At 46.0% G+C, this 16,545-nt stretch overlaps 1 protein-coding gene, 1 long non-coding RNA gene and 1 pseudogene across 2 annotated transcripts in view; 2 read left to right on the plus strand and 1 right to left on the minus strand.

The window, feature by feature from the left end:
- Positions 1-5,929: 5,929 nt before the first annotated feature.
- LOC119952197 lies at positions 5,930-9,438 on the minus strand (annotated as a pseudogene).
- Positions 9,439-9,569: 131 nt separating this feature from the next.
- On the plus strand, positions 9,570-14,573 carry LOC119952245. The gene is made up of 3 exons (XR_005457784.1): positions 9,570-9,785; positions 12,689-12,779; positions 14,474-14,573. It is a non-coding gene; the product is annotated as an uncharacterized LOC119952245 (long non-coding RNA).
- Positions 14,574-14,727: 154 nt separating this feature from the next.
- Positions 14,728-16,545, plus strand: part of LOC119952160 (gastrula zinc finger protein XlCGF26.1-like) — a 94,513-nt gene continuing 92,695 nt past the window's right edge. The window contains exon 1 of the mRNA XM_038775756.1: positions 14,728-15,737. Within this exon, the coding sequence (XP_038631684.1) occupies positions 14,812-15,737 (926 nt within the window). The 5' untranslated portion in view covers positions 14,728-14,811. The remainder of the gene's footprint in view (positions 15,738-16,545) is intronic.

The raw sequence follows: 16,545 nt of genomic DNA on the forward strand, positions 1-16,545 counted from the left end.
CTGCCTATTTACCCTGGCCACCCTGAGGAGGTTGTACAGTTGTTTACAGCACTGTTGGCCTGTCCGGACGGTGTTGCGCACGGAGGTTACTGCCTCTGCCACCTGCACCCAGGCACAATGAACGGCGGCAGCTTGCAGCCTCCTTCCCGGGCCGTGGTACAGGGTTGCCCACCTCTCCTCCACTGCGTCCAGCAGGGTCTCAAGCCCGGTGTCCGTAAAGCGGAATGCCACTCTCCTCACTGCCATCTTGTTGGCTGGGATGGTGTGTATGTGGAGTGAAGTGTGTTTCTGCAGCTTGTCAGCCTCCTGGGCGTCAATCGTGAATCCGGCAAATCCGGCACCGTTTCTCATTGGAATGGGTTGTGTTCCATGTGCTGCCCTGGCCCCTCAACAGTCAGTGAATCGCACCAGGTGCGGCTCCAGTTTTGCTATCATAGAACTCGCGAATCCTGCCCCGGTATCAACACTTAGTCTCAGAAATTGAGAATTCAGCCAAAGAAATCTCCCAACATCAGAGAGCCAAGGGACAAGGGAGAATGAGGAATAAAGGATCACTCAGAGGCTGTATTGGAGAAATTAATTGGATTGAATATTGAGAAGTCCCGGGGCCTGATATTCTACATCCCAGAGTGTTGAAAGAGGTTGCTATAGAGATTGCGGATACATCGGTGATCATCTTCCATAATTCTATAGATTCTGGAATGGTTCCTGCAGATTGAAAGGCAGCAAATGTCACCCCCACTGTTCAGGAAGGGAGGGAGAGAGAAAACGGTGAACTACAAACCTGTTAGCCCGGCATCAGTGTTGGGAAAATACCAGAATCTATTATAAAGGATGTGATAAATGGACTCCTGGATAATAATAATAAAAATGGATTTATGATATGGAGATGCTGGCATTGAACTGTGTGGGCACAGTAAGAATTCTGACAACACCAGGTTAAAGTCCTACAGGTTTGTTTTGAATCACTAGCTTTCGAGCACAGCTCCTTCCTCGCCTGAGGAGGGAACTGCAGTCAGAAAGCTAGTGATTCGAAACAAACCTGTTGGACTTTAACCTAGTGTAAGACTTCTTAACATGGATTTAGGAATAGGAAATCATGTTTGACAAACTTTTTGGAGTTTTTGAGGATGTTATTGTGATCGGCAAGTAAAATCTTTATTCCTTTCACTTATTAATTATTTGATACTATATTTGTAATCAGTTAAGGTAAAGGGTAAAAATGGCAGGAGATCCCAGACCCGTGTTATGCTCCTCGTGCGCAATGTGGGAGTTCAGGGACGCGGCCGATGCCCCTGACTTCTTCATGTGAGGGAAGTGTGTCCAGCTGCAGCTCCTGTTAGACCGCATGATGGCTCTGGAGCTACGGATGGACTCACTTTGGAGCATCTGCGATGCTGAGGAGGTCGTGGATAGCACGTTCAGTGAGTTGGTCACACCGCAGATTAGGATTGGTGACGGAGACAGGGAATGGGTGACCAAAAGGCAGAGAAAGAGCAGGAAGGCAGTGCAGGTGTCCCCTGCGGTCATCTCCCTCCAAAACAGGTATACCGTTTTGGATACTGTTGGGGGAGATGACTCACCAGGGTAGCCAGGCTCATGGCACCATGGCTGGCTCTGCTGCACAGAAGGGCGGGAAAAAGACTGGCATGGCTATAGTATTGGGGATTCAATTGTAAGGGGAGTAGACAGGCGTTTCTGTGGTTGAAAACGAGACTCCCGAATGGTATATTGCCTCCCGGGTGCTCGGGTCAGGGATGTCTCCGATCGGCTGCAGGACATACTGAAGGGGGAGGGTGAACAGCCAGTTGCCGTGGTGCATATAGGCACCAACGATATAGGTAAAAAAAGGGATGAGGTCCTACAATCAGAATTTAGGGAGTTAGGAGATAAGTTAAAAAAGTAGGACCTCAAAGGTAGTAATCTCAGGATTGCTACCAGTGCCACGGGACAGCCAGAGTAGAATTTCAAGAATAGTCAGAATGAATACATGGCTTGAGATGGTGCAGGAGGGAGGGGTTCAGATTTTTGGGACATTGGAACCGGTTCTGGGGGGTTGGGACCATTACAAACCGGATGGTCTACACCTGGGCAGGACTGGAACCAACGTCCTAGGGGGTGCTTTTGCTAACACTGTTGGGGAGGTTTTAAACTAATGTGGCAGGGGGATGGGAACCAGATTAGGAAGTTAGAGGTCAGTAAAGAAGCAGCAACTAAAGCCAGTAAGGTACGAGAAACCCAAGAAGAAATCTTTGTGACTGTACAATAAATGAAAACGAACGGCAACGTGTACAATATTGAAAATGCCAATAAAAAGATTTTGTATAAAGAAAGGGCAGGGAACAGGCTACAGAGGAGTTAAAGAGAAACTATTTGTATCCAAAATATTGTGAACATCCTTTTACTCTGGTTGTCTTTGATCCTCAAGTCATTTTGTGTTTTTAACCATGTTCTGTTTCATTAATAAACTTTTATCAGTAAAAATATTTGATTTTTCTGAACTTTTCATGATTAGATTGATGAACTTTAGGGAAGGTGGGTGAGAGGGGTTGACAGGCTCTTCAACAGAGAGTGAGTCCCTCTGAGGGAATTGGCACAGGAACCAGAGGGGGAGATGAGATTTTATTTTATTTATTGACACAGTGAGTTGTTCTGATCTGCCTGTAAGCTGATTCAATAGTATCTTTACAAAGGCTAAATACTTGAAAGGGAAGAATTTGCAGGGCTGTGGGGAGAGCAGAGCAGTTGGATTAATCAGAGAATCCTTTGAATGATCTAGCAGGAGCACGATATGCTGAATGGACTCCTCCTACAGCTTGTGAATTGAGCCTCCTGCTTTTGTGCAGGTTAAAAGGGACAGATTTCATTGCAGCCTCTTCCCTGTATATGTATTTAAAGAGATGGGTTTCTCTTTACGTCCGAGTGCCAATATAACAATTGGTTGGAGGCCCATTTCCCAGTCAGTCCTCCAGCACCTTCCTGTCTCTCTATTAGTGCGACGCCCATGGCAGTTTCCCAACTGGGGCACAGGCCCCGTTATTCTCAGCTAAATTCAGCCTCAGCTCAGTTCCTGGCTGTCACTGACACGAGCAATAGACACAGAAAGATGCCCAAGGTTCAAATGGTAAGTTATAACTTGTGGCTCTAAACCGAGTCTTCAACATTTGTCAGTCAAGTCCATGTTATTTATACTGAGTTTTTATTATTAGATTTAGGTACTGGAGGGAAAGGGTGGGGGTTTTAAAAGGTAACTTTCCCTTTCTAACTTTGTATTGTTACATCCAACATTCCTGGTCCCAGCACTGAGGGAGTGCTGCACTGTCAGAACAGCCTTCTTTCAAATAAGATGTTAAACTGAGGCCCTGTCTGCCCCTCTCAGGTGGGTGTAAAAGTTCCCAGCCACTATTTTGAAGAAGAGGAGAGTTTTCCCCGGTCTCCTGGTCAATATTTATCCCTCAGTCAACATCACTAAAAACAGATCATCTGTTCATTATCACATTGCTGTCTGTGGGATCTTGCTGTGTGTAAATTGGCTGCTGTGTTTTCTACTTTACAACAGTGACTACACTTCATTGGGTGCAAACCACTTTGGGACATTTTGTGGTTGTGAACGCCGCTATAGAAATGCAAGTTTTTAAATTGAAGATTTCTGTTATCTGATCTTGGTATCTGGAACTTAATAGATTTCAGCCACCCCCAACTTACCATTTAATAAATTCTCTTTGGTTCAGACGAGACTTTAACCAATTAAGGCAAATGCAGAATTCTCTGGATAGTAAATTTAAAAAGAAGTTTATTCAATTAAAATGATTTACTGAACAACTTTAAGACATTGACTTTTGCAACTTCATGTGGGTGATCAGTCTGTAGCAGCGTAACCCTCTCTGGCTCCTTCTTTGACAGTAATTCTTGTGGAATTCAGCCTCGGGAGTCTGGCTCCTTCTTTGACAGTAATTCTTGTGGAATTCCCACAACCTCCCTATCTACATCCCAAAGGCCTTTTTCAAGCGGGTGAATAAGATTATTTTGGGCTTTGTGTGGGCGAGTAAACCCCGCGAGTGAGGAAAGTGTTGCTGGAGCACAGTCAGGGGGAGGGTGGGTTGGCGCTGTCAAACCTCTGCAGTTACTACTGGGCGACTAATATAGCCATGATTAGGAAGTGGGTATTGGGGGGTCAGCATGGGAGTGGATGGAGCAGCGACATGCAAAAACACCAGTCTGGGAGCACTGGTAATGGCACCTCTGCCGTTCTCGCTGGCTCGATACTCCACAGGTCCGGTGGTAGTGGCGGCTCTGAGGATCTGGGGGCAATGGAGGAGATATGAGAGGGGAAGGAGCATCGATTTGGACCCCAATTTGTAATAACCACAGGTTTGTACCGGGTAGGCTAGATGGCGGGTTCCGGAGTTGGCAGAGGGCAAGAATTCAAAGGATGGGGGATCTATTTATCGACGGAAGCTTCCCCAGATTGAAACTTTGGAGGATAAATTTAAATTGCCAACCGGGAATGGTTTTAGGTATTTGCAGGTGCGAGACTTCCTGAGAAAACAGGTGCCGGCCTTTCCGCTGCTGCTGCCACGGGGGGGATACAGGATAGTTTCCAGTCCCTGGGTGGGAGAGGGGGATCTTTCGGATATTTACCAGGAGCTTTCGGAGGCGGAGGAAACTCGGGTGGAGGAGCTTAAGGGCAAGTGGGAGGACAAGCTGGGAGGACAGATAGAGGTGGGGCTATAGGCAGATGCCCTAAGCAGGGTTAATATCTCATCGTGTGCTAGGCTTAGCCTGATACAATTTAAGGTAGTCCACTGGGCACACATGACAGTGGCTGGGATGAGTAAGTTCTTTGGGGTTGAGGATAGGTGTGCGAGATGCGCAGCAAGCCCAGCAAATCATATCCACATGTTTTGGGCATGCCCGAAGCTCAGAGGGTTTTGGCAGGGTTTTGTGAAGGCAACGTCCACGGTACTAAAAACACGGGTGGTGCCGAGTCCGGAGGTAGCGATCTTTGGAGTGTCGGAAGTTCCGGGAGTTCAGGGGGTGAAATAGGCCGAGCAGCATGGTAGCATGGTGGTTAGCATAAATGCTTCACAGCTCCAGGATCGATTCCCGGCTGGGTCACTGTCTGTGCGGAGTCTGCACGTCCTCCCCATGTGTGCGTGGGTTTCCTCCGGGTGCTCCGGTTTCCTCCCACAGTCCAAAGATGTGCGGGTTAGGTGGATTGCCCATGCTAAATTGACCGTAGTGTCCTAAAAAGTAAGGTTAAGGGGGAGGGGTTGTTGGGTTACGGGTATAGGGTGGATACGTGGGTTTGAGTAGGGTGATCATTGCTCGGCACAACATTGAGGGCCGAAGGGCCTGTTCTGTGCTGTACTGTTCTAAGTCTAAGTCTTGGCCTTTACCTCCCTGGTAGCCCAGAGACGGATCTTGTTAATGTGGAGGGACTCAAAGCCCCTGAGTGTAGAGACCTGGGTTAGTGACATGGCTGGGTTTCTCAGTCTCGAGAAAATAAAGTTTGCCTTAAGAGGGTCAATGGTCGGGTTCACCCGGAGGTGGCAGCCGTTTGTCGACTTTCTCGGGGAAAATTAAACTGTCAGCAGATGCAATATTCCAAGGGTGTTGTATGACTGGAGGGGGGGGGGGGGGGAATGTTTATTTTACCATGTTGATGTCATTGTTTATGTTACTGTTGTTGCTGTAATAAAAAATTTCAAAAACCTCAATAAAATATTATTTTTTAAAAAAAGAATTGAGATTTGTTGCATTCATGTGAAATGAAAGTCACCGTTGAACATTCTCCCAGTGTCTGCCTGGGTCTCACTCCCACAACCCAAAAAGATTTGCAGAGGAGGCCAATTGGCCACGCCAAATTGCCCCTTAATTGGAAAAAACAAATTGGGTGCTCGAAATTTATTTTAAAAATAAATGAATGTCACCAATGGCCCAGAGGACCATAGGCTGCTCTCCCCTTTGAGAGAGAGAGAGAGCTGACTGGTGGTGATTTAACCTGAGGGTCACCACACCTCAGATGAGGGGCAAGGTTCATGGATAACCTCCACCGATATGGGAGTTGAATCCATGTTGTTAGAGTCGCTCCGCATCACAAACCAGCCATCCAGCCAACTGAGCTAACTGGCCCTTGTAATATGTAATAATTCCTTAACTATTATCTATTCCCTACCTCCCATCAGTTTCCCCGTCCACCTCAGACAACTTGCCCCTCATACCCTGATAGTTTTCTTCTGTGAGAAGCACCGAGATACATTAAACAAAAGAGACACATAACCACCACAGCCCATCTTCATGGCAACATGGCATGATTTAGGGGATTCCAAACAGGAATGGGAATTATATATTTTTGAACTTCCAAAAGCCCTTTCACTCTGTGATCCTTTTATTGTGCAATTTAAAGCCTGGTATTCACAACAAGTTTTGAATATCATCAACCCACTGGAGGCAAAGTTGTGAAACCAGAGTGTCCAGTAGAAAGAAACCCTCCAACCACCCCCACTGACCAACTGCCAGAATGAACAAAATGCAGTCCTCGAGGTAATTGAGAGGAGAAACAAGAACAGCAGAATCCAACCCGTCATCAATTGTGAACTTGTTGATGTCTCAGCGGATGTGATGAAACACAAAATCCCTTCCCACATCGAGAACAGGTGAACAGCCTCTCCCCAGTGTGAATTTGCTGGTGTGTCTGCAGGTTGGATTGCTGAATGAATCCCTTCCCACACTGAGAGCAGGTGAACGGCTTCTCCCCAGTATGAACCCGTTGATGCCTCTGAAGGCTGGATAAAACACTGAATCCCTTCCCACACTGAGAACAGGTGAATGGCTTCTCCCCAGTGTGAACTCTCAGGTGTGTCTCCAGGTTGGACAACTGAGTAAATCCCTTCCCACACTGAGAGCAGTTGAATGGCCTCTCCCCAGTGTGAACTCTCTGGTGTGCCTGCAGGTTGGATGAATATCTGAATCCCTTCCCACACTGAGAGCAGGAGAACGGCTTCTCCCCAGTGTGAACTCGCTGGTGTGTCTGCAGCGGGAATAGCTGAGTGAATCCCTTCCAACACTGAGCTCAGGTGAACGGCTTCCTGCCAGTGTGAACTGCCTGATGTCTGTGCAGGGTGGAGGAATCACTGAATCCCTTCCCACACTGGGAGCATGTGAATGGCCTCTCCCCAGTGTGAAATCGCTGGTGTATCCGCAGGTGGGATAACTGAGTGAATGACTTCCCACACTGAGAGCAGCTGAATGGCCTCTCCCCAGTGTGAATGCGCCGATGAGCCTCTAGTGCAGATGGGGCTCCATATCCCTTCCCACAATCCTCACATTTCCACGGTCTGTCCATGTTTCGAATCTTTGTGTCTCTCCGGGTCAGGCAATCAGCTGAAGCCTTGACTTCACAGAACCCACATGTATGGTCTCTCCCCCCTGTGAATGCCATGATATTCTTTCAAACTGTGTAACTGGTTAAGGCTCTTTCCACAGTCAGTGCTCTGGAACACTCTCACTCGGGTGTGTGTGTGTCTCGGGGCTTTTCCAGTCACACCGATGTTTAAAATATTTTGAAGCCAACAGAACGGGAAATATTTCTCCTTAATTCAAAGACCGATGGTATTCAGGTCCCGAAGAATTGAGTGACTGTCAGATTGAGACGTGGCCCTTGCAATTTTTGTCTGTGATTCCTCCTCTTCTAATATCCTGGAAAAACAATTTACAAAAAATATCACTGTCAGTACAGGATAGAAATTCAGAAAACGCAATTCTTGTTTCTCTGGAACATTCTTTCCTCTCTCATTCCCAAAAGCTGTAAATCTCCATCCCACACACTCTCCCTCCATTCTCACTCTGCTGTATCTAATATTCACCCTCCCAATTCTCCTGAAGGTGCTGATTCAGGCTGATTGACAGACCCATGATCATCGCTTCCTGTCAGAACACAGATCATAATGAATAGGAGCTGCATTCAGCCATTCAGCCCATAGAACCTGCTCAACCATTAAATGAGCTAATTGGCCAATCTACCTCAGCACCATTTTCCCACACTATCCCCCATCGATATGTTCAATATCGAGAAACCTGTCAATCTCGGTCTGATAATACTTGATGACTGAGGTTCCAGTCCTCTGGGGTAGAGAATTCCAAAGCTTCACCACATCCTCCAGTGAAGAAATTCCTCCTCATCTCAGCTTTCTCTTGATTTTTCTACTTGCTGCCCATAAACCTTGACTCCCTTGTCAATTAAAAATCTAGCTAACTCATCCATGAATATATTTAATGACCCTCAGACCCCACTGGTCCCTGTCGAAGAGAAATCCAGAGACTAATAATCATCTGACAGAAGAGAAGACTGGAAATATATAATGTAACTGCATATATTATTAGACAACTAGAAACTCTAATAAATGTACTTATTTGCAGAACCATAAATACTGTATTAAATATGTACCATATAGAAACACTAGACATATCTCTGCCTGATTTTAATTTTTTCTTTTTAAAAGTAAATTTAGAATACCCAATTCTTTTGTTCCAATCAAAAGGCAATTTGGTGTGGCCAATTCACCTACCCTTCACATCTTTGGGTTGTGGGGGGGTGAGATCCACGCAGACACAGGGAGAATGTGCAAACTCAACACGGACAGCGACCCGGGGCCTGGATCGAAGTCGGGTTCTTGATGCCGTGAAGCAGCAGTGATTAACCATGCCACCCACTGCCTAATATTTATTGACTGTCCCCTTAAATGTCAGCCATCTCCTGGGAAAACCAGCCCTTTAATTGTGAACATTAGGAAAGAGACCATCCTTTTAGCCAGACAAATAAACGTGTCAAGCTGAGGGAGCAAAGGATGTCAATGTCTTTAAGCCATGAGGTGGAGATGCCAGTGTTGGACTGGGATGAGCACAGTAAGATGCCTTACAACACCAGGTTAAAGTCCAACAGGTTTGTTTCGAATCACTAGGTTTCGGAGCACTGCTCTTTCCTCAGGTGAATGGAAGGCGCTGAGGAAGGTGCTATGCTCTGAAAGCTAGTGATTCGAAGCAAACCTGTTGGACTTTAACCTGGTGTTGTAAGACTTCTCAATGTCTTTAAGAAAGAGAGAGAGACATCTGGGCCAAGATTTCCAGAGTCTGCACCCTCCCTGGATTCACTTCCTTTCCCTTCGGTTGCTGCAATTGACCAATTGAAGGTGAGAATGAGAAAAGAAATGGAAAGGGGGAGAAAAGAAAGTGTTTTACTCACAGATGTTGGAGACAGGAAGAGGTTTCCGTCTGTGTGAAGCTCAATCTTCAAAGCCCGCGCTGATTGGCTGGAGGAGCAGAGTCCTTCCGGTCCTTACTCTTCCCATTGGTCAACACCTCAGCAGGACATGTCAGGGGTTGGGCTTTCCCTCGCACATGCGCCGCCTCTACTCTCTCTAGGACATGCGCAGTCCCGGGTCGGGGGGAGGGAAATCACCGAGAGGCTTTTTGCTCTGGCCGGAGCTGTCAGCCGGTTGCCTGGAAACGTTGTCTGGAGGAGGGGGAATAATGAGTGGGGCGGAGCTGCTGTGTCCGCGTGCCGGGCCTGCGCACTGGAACCCTTAGATGTCACCACAGATTCCTCTGCGTGCGCAGGAATGTTCTTGACCAATGGGAAGAGTTGGTGAACCGGAAGGACTCCCTTCCCCATCCAATCAGCTTCCCCGTTGTCTGATTGCGCAAGCTGGACAATGAGGAAACCTGGGTAATGAGGAAACATGGGTCATCGCACAGACTGAAACTTCCTCCTCTCTCCAACATCTGTGAGTAAAACACTTTCTTTTCTCCCCCTTTCCATTTCTTTTCTCATTCTCACCTTCAATTGGTTACTTGCAGCAACTGAAGGGAAAGGAAGTGAATCCAGGGAGGGTGCAAACTCTGTAAAGCTTGGCCCAGGTCTCTCTCTCTCTCTTAAAGACATTGACATCCTTTGCTCCCTCAGCTTGACACGTTTATTTGTCTGGCTAAAAGGATGGTCTCTTTCCCAATGTTCACAATTAAAGGGCTGCTTTCCCCAGGAGATGGCTGGCATTTAAGGGACAGTAAATTAACATCGGACAGAGACATGTCTCGTGTTGTTATATGGTACAGATTAGAGATATTTATGGTTCAATAATAAAGTACATTTATTATTATTCCTAGCCTTATGTAGCTCTATTATATATTTCCAGTCATCTCTTCCCTCAGAGGGTTATTAGTCTCTGGATTTCTTTCACAGGGACCAGTGGGGTGTGGGGGTCATTGAATATATTCACGGATTAGGTGGACAGATTTTTAATAAATTGATATGTTTTAAATCATGTTCTAAACAATGAATGCAACAGAGTAACAGAAAGAATGGTGGAAAATGGGCACCAGAGCGGAACAAGAGATATTGCCAACATTAATACATGCAACACATTGCAGAATTAATTTGGAGCAGAATTAATTTGGAACAGGATATTTGAGGAACCAGAGCCTTGAGATGAAATGCCAGATGAATTGAACAACCAGTCAGCAGATTAAAATAGTGAGTGTGGAAAGAGGATGAGATTATCTAAAAACCGAGGATAACAATTCAGTTTGTAAACCCAAAAATATTACAAACAGACTAACAGCAAAATCAAATTAAAATGAATAACATAACATAGATGACATAGAACTCCTATAGTGCAGAAGGCCATTTGCCCCTCAAGTCTGTACTAAGCCTCAGAAATAGCACTTCACTGAGGCCCACTCCCCATCCTATCCTCGTAACCCGGTGCATTGATCATGGTCAACCCATCTAACCTACACATCTTGGACACCAAGGAGCAATTTAGCGTGACCAATCCACTTTCACTCCACATCTTTGGACAGTGGGAGGAAACTGGAGAACCCAGAGGAAACACACAAAGACACAAGGAGAATATGCAAACTCCACACAGACAGCTGCCCAAGGCTAGAATTGAACCTGGGTCCCTCGCGCTGAGGTAGCAGCATTAACCACTGTGCCCTACTCCCGGCCTAAGTTAAATTGAATTCACTCATGGAAAGCTCAGGAGGAAGCCCAGGAGGAGCAAGTCAGTCAAATTGGAGCCTATGTATTTGTGATAGGAGTACGATACTCTACCCAATGCATCAGACTGATGCTTCACAGCTTCAGGGTCCCAGGTTCGATTCCCAGCTTGGGTCACTGTCTGTGTGGAGTCTGCACGTTCTCACTGTGTCTGCGTGGGTTTCCTCCAGGTGCTCCAGTTTCCTCTCTCAGTCGAAAGATGCGCAGGTTAGATAGATTGGCCATGCTAAATTGCCCTCGGGTTAGGTGGGGTTACTAGTTTACGGGGATAGGGTGGAGGTGTGGGCTTAAGTGGGGTGATCTTTCCAGGAGCCGGTGCAGACTCGATGGGCCGAATGGTCTCCTTCTGCACTGTAAATTCTATGACTCACACTTTAAAAATTGCATGGAGATGCATTCCATAATCAGCCTGTGCCAGTTTTGGATAGAGGGAGAACTGACTAATCTGCTTCTGTACTGAGCCAGATGAATGTTGGCTCCATCCTAACCCAATCCCTTATGAACCTAAGACGAGAGGCCAATTGATGAAGCCTGATTTGTGGGAGACTTTACCCTCCCTTAACTCCTGGTGATTGGAGCTTAACAAACTTGAGGCAAGGTTTATTTTGTTCCAGGTTGAGTTATAGATGTTTACAGCTTGGAACCAGGCTCTTCGGCCCAGCTTGTCCATGCCGCCCAGTTTCTATCACTAAGCTAGTCCCACTTTCCAGCATTTGGACCATATCCCTCTATACCCACCCTGCCCATGTAACTGTCCACTGCTCTTTTAAAGGACAAAATTGTACCTGCCTCTACACTGCCTCTGGCAGCCATTCCAGATGTTCACCGCCCTCTGTGTGAAGAAATGTCCCCTCTGGTCTCTTTTGCATCTCTCTTCTCACCTCAAATCTATGCCCTCTAGTTCTAGACTCCTCTACCTCAGGGAAAAGATGTTGACTATCGACCTTATCTATGCTCATTATTTTGTTGACCTCTATAAGATTATACCGAAGCCTCCTACACTCCAGGGGGAAAAGTCCCAGCCCATCCAGCCTCTCCTTATAACTCAGACCAGAAGAAACTGATCTGTTCCAACCTTTGCTATACTACAGCAGATATTTGTTTACAATTAGAGTCTGCACACGTTTTAAGACATTTGGTTTGAGCTGCTTGTTGAAGGTAAAAAAGGTCAGGAGTTAAACTGTAAGCTTTATTTTGTCATGACATCTGGATAAGTGTTAACCCAAGTATGATAGTGTTTGGAAAGTGAAATACTTCATCAGTTTCACTAATTGCAGGTAACCACTGGGGAGACATTTTGTTTACCATGAACATTTGAAATCTGCAAACTACTGATGCTTGATATCTAGTTGTGTACTGTTGATCATGCTGAAAATATCATTAATACCCATTGCCTTATTTTCTGTGGATTTAAAAAAAAATAAAGTTAGAAAATGAATCAGCATTGCTAAGAACTTTCTGAAAATAAAAATATCAAAATTATACTCTTTAAAAAAAAAAGATATTAATCCTTTCTGAATTACTCTATCCTATAACTTCTTAACTAGTTGCCACTCTACGGTCTTCTATCCTTTAGACTCCCTTGCTGATACCAGATGGGAACTAATCTATTTCAAATTATATTTCAAGTTGTGATAGGATCCCAAATCTACAAGGAAGAATTCTAACTCACTTACCACTCAATGTCCTTTAAGGGTCTGGATCTGCTGAGGATGTATAGGTGAGTCTTCTGGGTAAACCACTATTTCAGGTTTAGATTTGAAATAAACTACTATTTCAGGTTGAAATTTAAAATCACACTGATTTTTATTTGCTTTAACAAAATCTCTTTTAGTTGATCAGACTTCAGGAGCTCTCTGAACAATTTTGCTTCTATCTTGATAGCTTGTGGTTGTTCACATTCTTCGGTCTTCCGGCATCTTCCGATTCCCATGGAGCGATGAGCTGATTCGAATCGAATCGAAGAATAAATTTGAACCGAATGGCTCGGCCTGTCTCTTCCCCCTTTTCTCTCTTGTACCTGTGTTATTTGCCATGATGTGGAGGTGCCGGCGTTGGACTGGGGTGAGCACAGTAAGAAGTCTTACAACACCAGGTTAAAGTCCAACAGGTTTGTTTCAAACACTAGTTTTCGGAGCACAGCTCCTTCTTCAGGAGAACAGTGCTCCGAAAGCTAGTGTTTGAAACAAACATGTTGGACTTTAACCTGGTGTTGTAAGACTTCTTACTGTGTTATTTGCAACTGCCGTTCTGAGACTTTATACATTTCAAACCCTCTCTCCAGTGCATGTCAATTACAAAGCATTGTCTCATGTTTAACAAAATAGATGTGTTACATTAAAAACCGCGACTTCGCATCATCCCCAAGACTGCCAAACATTTCAAAAAACACGTGTTGCATTCTGCTCAAAGTCTAAAAAACCGTGAAGCTGTTTCTATCTTCGTCTATTTCAACCATTCTCATTGTTTTTAACTTCCTCTGCCATGCGTGCTAGCTTTAAGCTGTTTAACACCTTCATCAAGGCTCAAGGCCCTCATCATTCAAGCTTGGCTCCTCCCAGTACTGACATCATCTTACCAAGCTGAAATCTAATTAACTCCACAGGGAATCCCCTTCATCCAAACAACATTTCATTAGCCCACGCTTTTTACGATGCTTTAATTACACCTCTGGCTCCGAAACTTAATTTTCCTTCAACAAAAAATAAATTTAGAGTAACCAATTCTTTTTTTTCAATTAAGAGTCAATTTAGCGTGGCCAATTCACCGACTCTGCACATCGATTTACATTGTGGAGGTGAGACCCACGCTGGCACAGGGAGAATGTGCAGACTCCACGTGGACAGTTACTCGGGGCCGGGATCAAACCCAGGTCCTCGGCACTGAGGGGCAGCAGTACTAACCACTGTGCCACCGTGCTGCCCCCGGCAATGAATTTAAAGACAATGTGCTGAAGCTTTGGAATTCCCTACCCCAGAGGACTCTGGAGCCTCAGTCATCAAGTATTTTTACACCGAGATTGATAGGTTTCTCTATATTGAAGATATCGAGGGATATGGGGGATAGTGTGGAAAAATGGTGCTGAGGTAGATTGGCCAATGATCTCATTGAATGGTCGAGTAGGCTTGATGGGCTGAATGGCCAACTGCAGCTCCTATTTGTTGTGGTCTCTGTGTCCAGGACAGGAAGCAGTGAGCAGGGATCTGTCAATCAGCCTGAATCAGCACCTTCAGGGGAATTGGGAGGGTGAGTATTAGATACAGCAGAGTGAGAATGGAGGGAGAGTGTGTGGGATGGAGATTTACAGCTTTTGGGGAATGAGAGAGGAAAGAATGTTCCATAGAAACTAGAATTGACTGTTCTGAATTTCTATCCTGTACTGACTGTGATGTCTTTTGTAAACTCCTTTTACAGGATGTGAAAGGATAGGATTTACAGACAGAAATCTCAAACATCACGTCTAGATCTGATAGAGTCACTTGGTTCATCGACCATTAAATCTATGAGAAATGTTTGCCCGACCTGTTGGCTTCAACAAAGTTTAAACGTCAGTGTGACTGGAAAAGCATCGAGACACACACACCTGAGTGAGAGAGTCCCAGAGCACTGACTGTGGAAAGAGCTTTAACCAGTTACACAGCCTGAAAACACATCGCACCATTCACAGCGGGTAGGGACAGTACATGTGTTCTGTGTGTGGACGAGGCTTCAACTGATTGTCTAACCTGGAGAGACACGAGTTGACCCAAAAGATGGAGAAACGGTGGAAATGTGGGGACTGTGGGAAGGGATACATAGTCCCGTCTAAACTGGAGATTCATCAACGCATTCACACTGGGGAGAGGCCGTTCACCTGCTCTCAGTGTAGGAAGGGATTCATTTGTTTAGAAAACCTGAAGTCACACCAGCGAATTCACACTGGGGAGAGGCCATTCACCTGCTCCCAGTGTGGGAAGGGATTCACTCAGTCAAACAGCCTGCAGAGACACCAGCGAGTTCACACAGGGGAGAGGCCGTTCACCTGCTCTCAGTGTGAGAAGGGATTCACGGACTTATCCAATCTGCTGACACACCAGCGAGTTCACACTGGGGAGAGGCCGTTCACCTGCTCTGAGTGTGGGAAGGGATTCACTCGTTTAGAAAACCTGAAGTCACACCAGCGAATTCACACTGGGGAGAGACCATTCACCTGCTCTCAGTGTGGGAAGGGATTCACTCAGTCATCCCAACTGCAGAAACACCAGCACGTTCACACTGGGGAGAGGCCGTTCATCTGCTCTCAGTGTGAGAAGGGATTCATGGACTTATCCAACCTGCGGAGACACCAGCGAGTTCACACTGGGGAGAGGCCGTTCACCTGCTCTCAGTGTGGGAAGGGATTCGTTCACTCAAGCACACTTCAGAGACATCAGCGAATTCACACTGGGGAGAGACCATTCACCTGCTCTCAGTGTGGGAAGGGATTCATTCAGTCATCCCACCTGCAGAAACACCAGCAAATTCACACTGGGGAGAGGCCGTTCACCTGCTCTCAGTGTGAGAAGGGATTCATGGACTTATCCAATCTGCTGACACACCAGCGAGTTCACACTGGGGAGAGGCCGTTCACCTGCTCTCAGTGTGAGAAGGGATTCACGGACCTATCCAACCTGCGGAGACACCAGCGAGTTCACACTGGGGAGAGGCCGTTCACCTCCTAGTGTGGGAAGGGATTCTGTGTTTCCTCGTCCCTGCTGAGACACCAACAAGTTCACAGTTGATCACAGTGATGGATTCTGCTGTTATTGTTTCTGCTTCAATTACATCCAGGGCTGCATTTCGTTCTCTCTTCTCTTTCTCTCTCAGGGAATCTGAGACAGGAAAAGTGATGCAACCGTGGCGAACAAGAAAAGATTCCATTAGATCAAAGGAAGAGGCTCATAAAGTGGCCAAAATAGTAGTGAGCCTGAGGACTTGTTTTAGAATTTAGCAATGGAGGACCAAGAAACTGATAAATAGAAAATAGAACCTGGACTCGCACAAAGTGATCATGGGAGGGGTCTTTAATACAGTTATTGATCAGGGCCTGGATCGATCATGCTTGAAAACGGGCAGGGTACCAGCAATGGCAAAGGAACTGAAAGGGTTCATGGAGCAGATCGGGGGGGGTGGATCCATGGAGATTTAGGCAGCCGACGGTGAAGGAGTTTTCTTTCTACTCCCACATTCATTTTTTTTTTTTTTTATAAATTTAGATTACCCAATTATTTTTTCCAATTAAGGGGCAATTTAGCGTGGCCAATCCACCTACTCTGCACATTTTTGGGTTGTGGGGGCGAAACCCACGCAGACACGGGGAGAATGTGCAAACTCCACACGGACAGTGACCCAGAGCCGGTCTCCCACATACATAAGGTATACTCTCAGATCGATTTCTTTGTTTTGGGTAGGGCCTTGCTGGCAGGGGTGGTGGACACGGGGTATTCGGCGATTACAATCTCGGACCA

Source organism: Scyliorhinus canicula, chromosome 17 (genome assembly GCF_902713615.1).
Source record: "Scyliorhinus canicula chromosome 17, sScyCan1.1, whole genome shotgun sequence".
Lineage (NCBI taxonomy): Eukaryota > Metazoa > Chordata > Chondrichthyes > Carcharhiniformes > Scyliorhinidae > Scyliorhinus > Scyliorhinus canicula.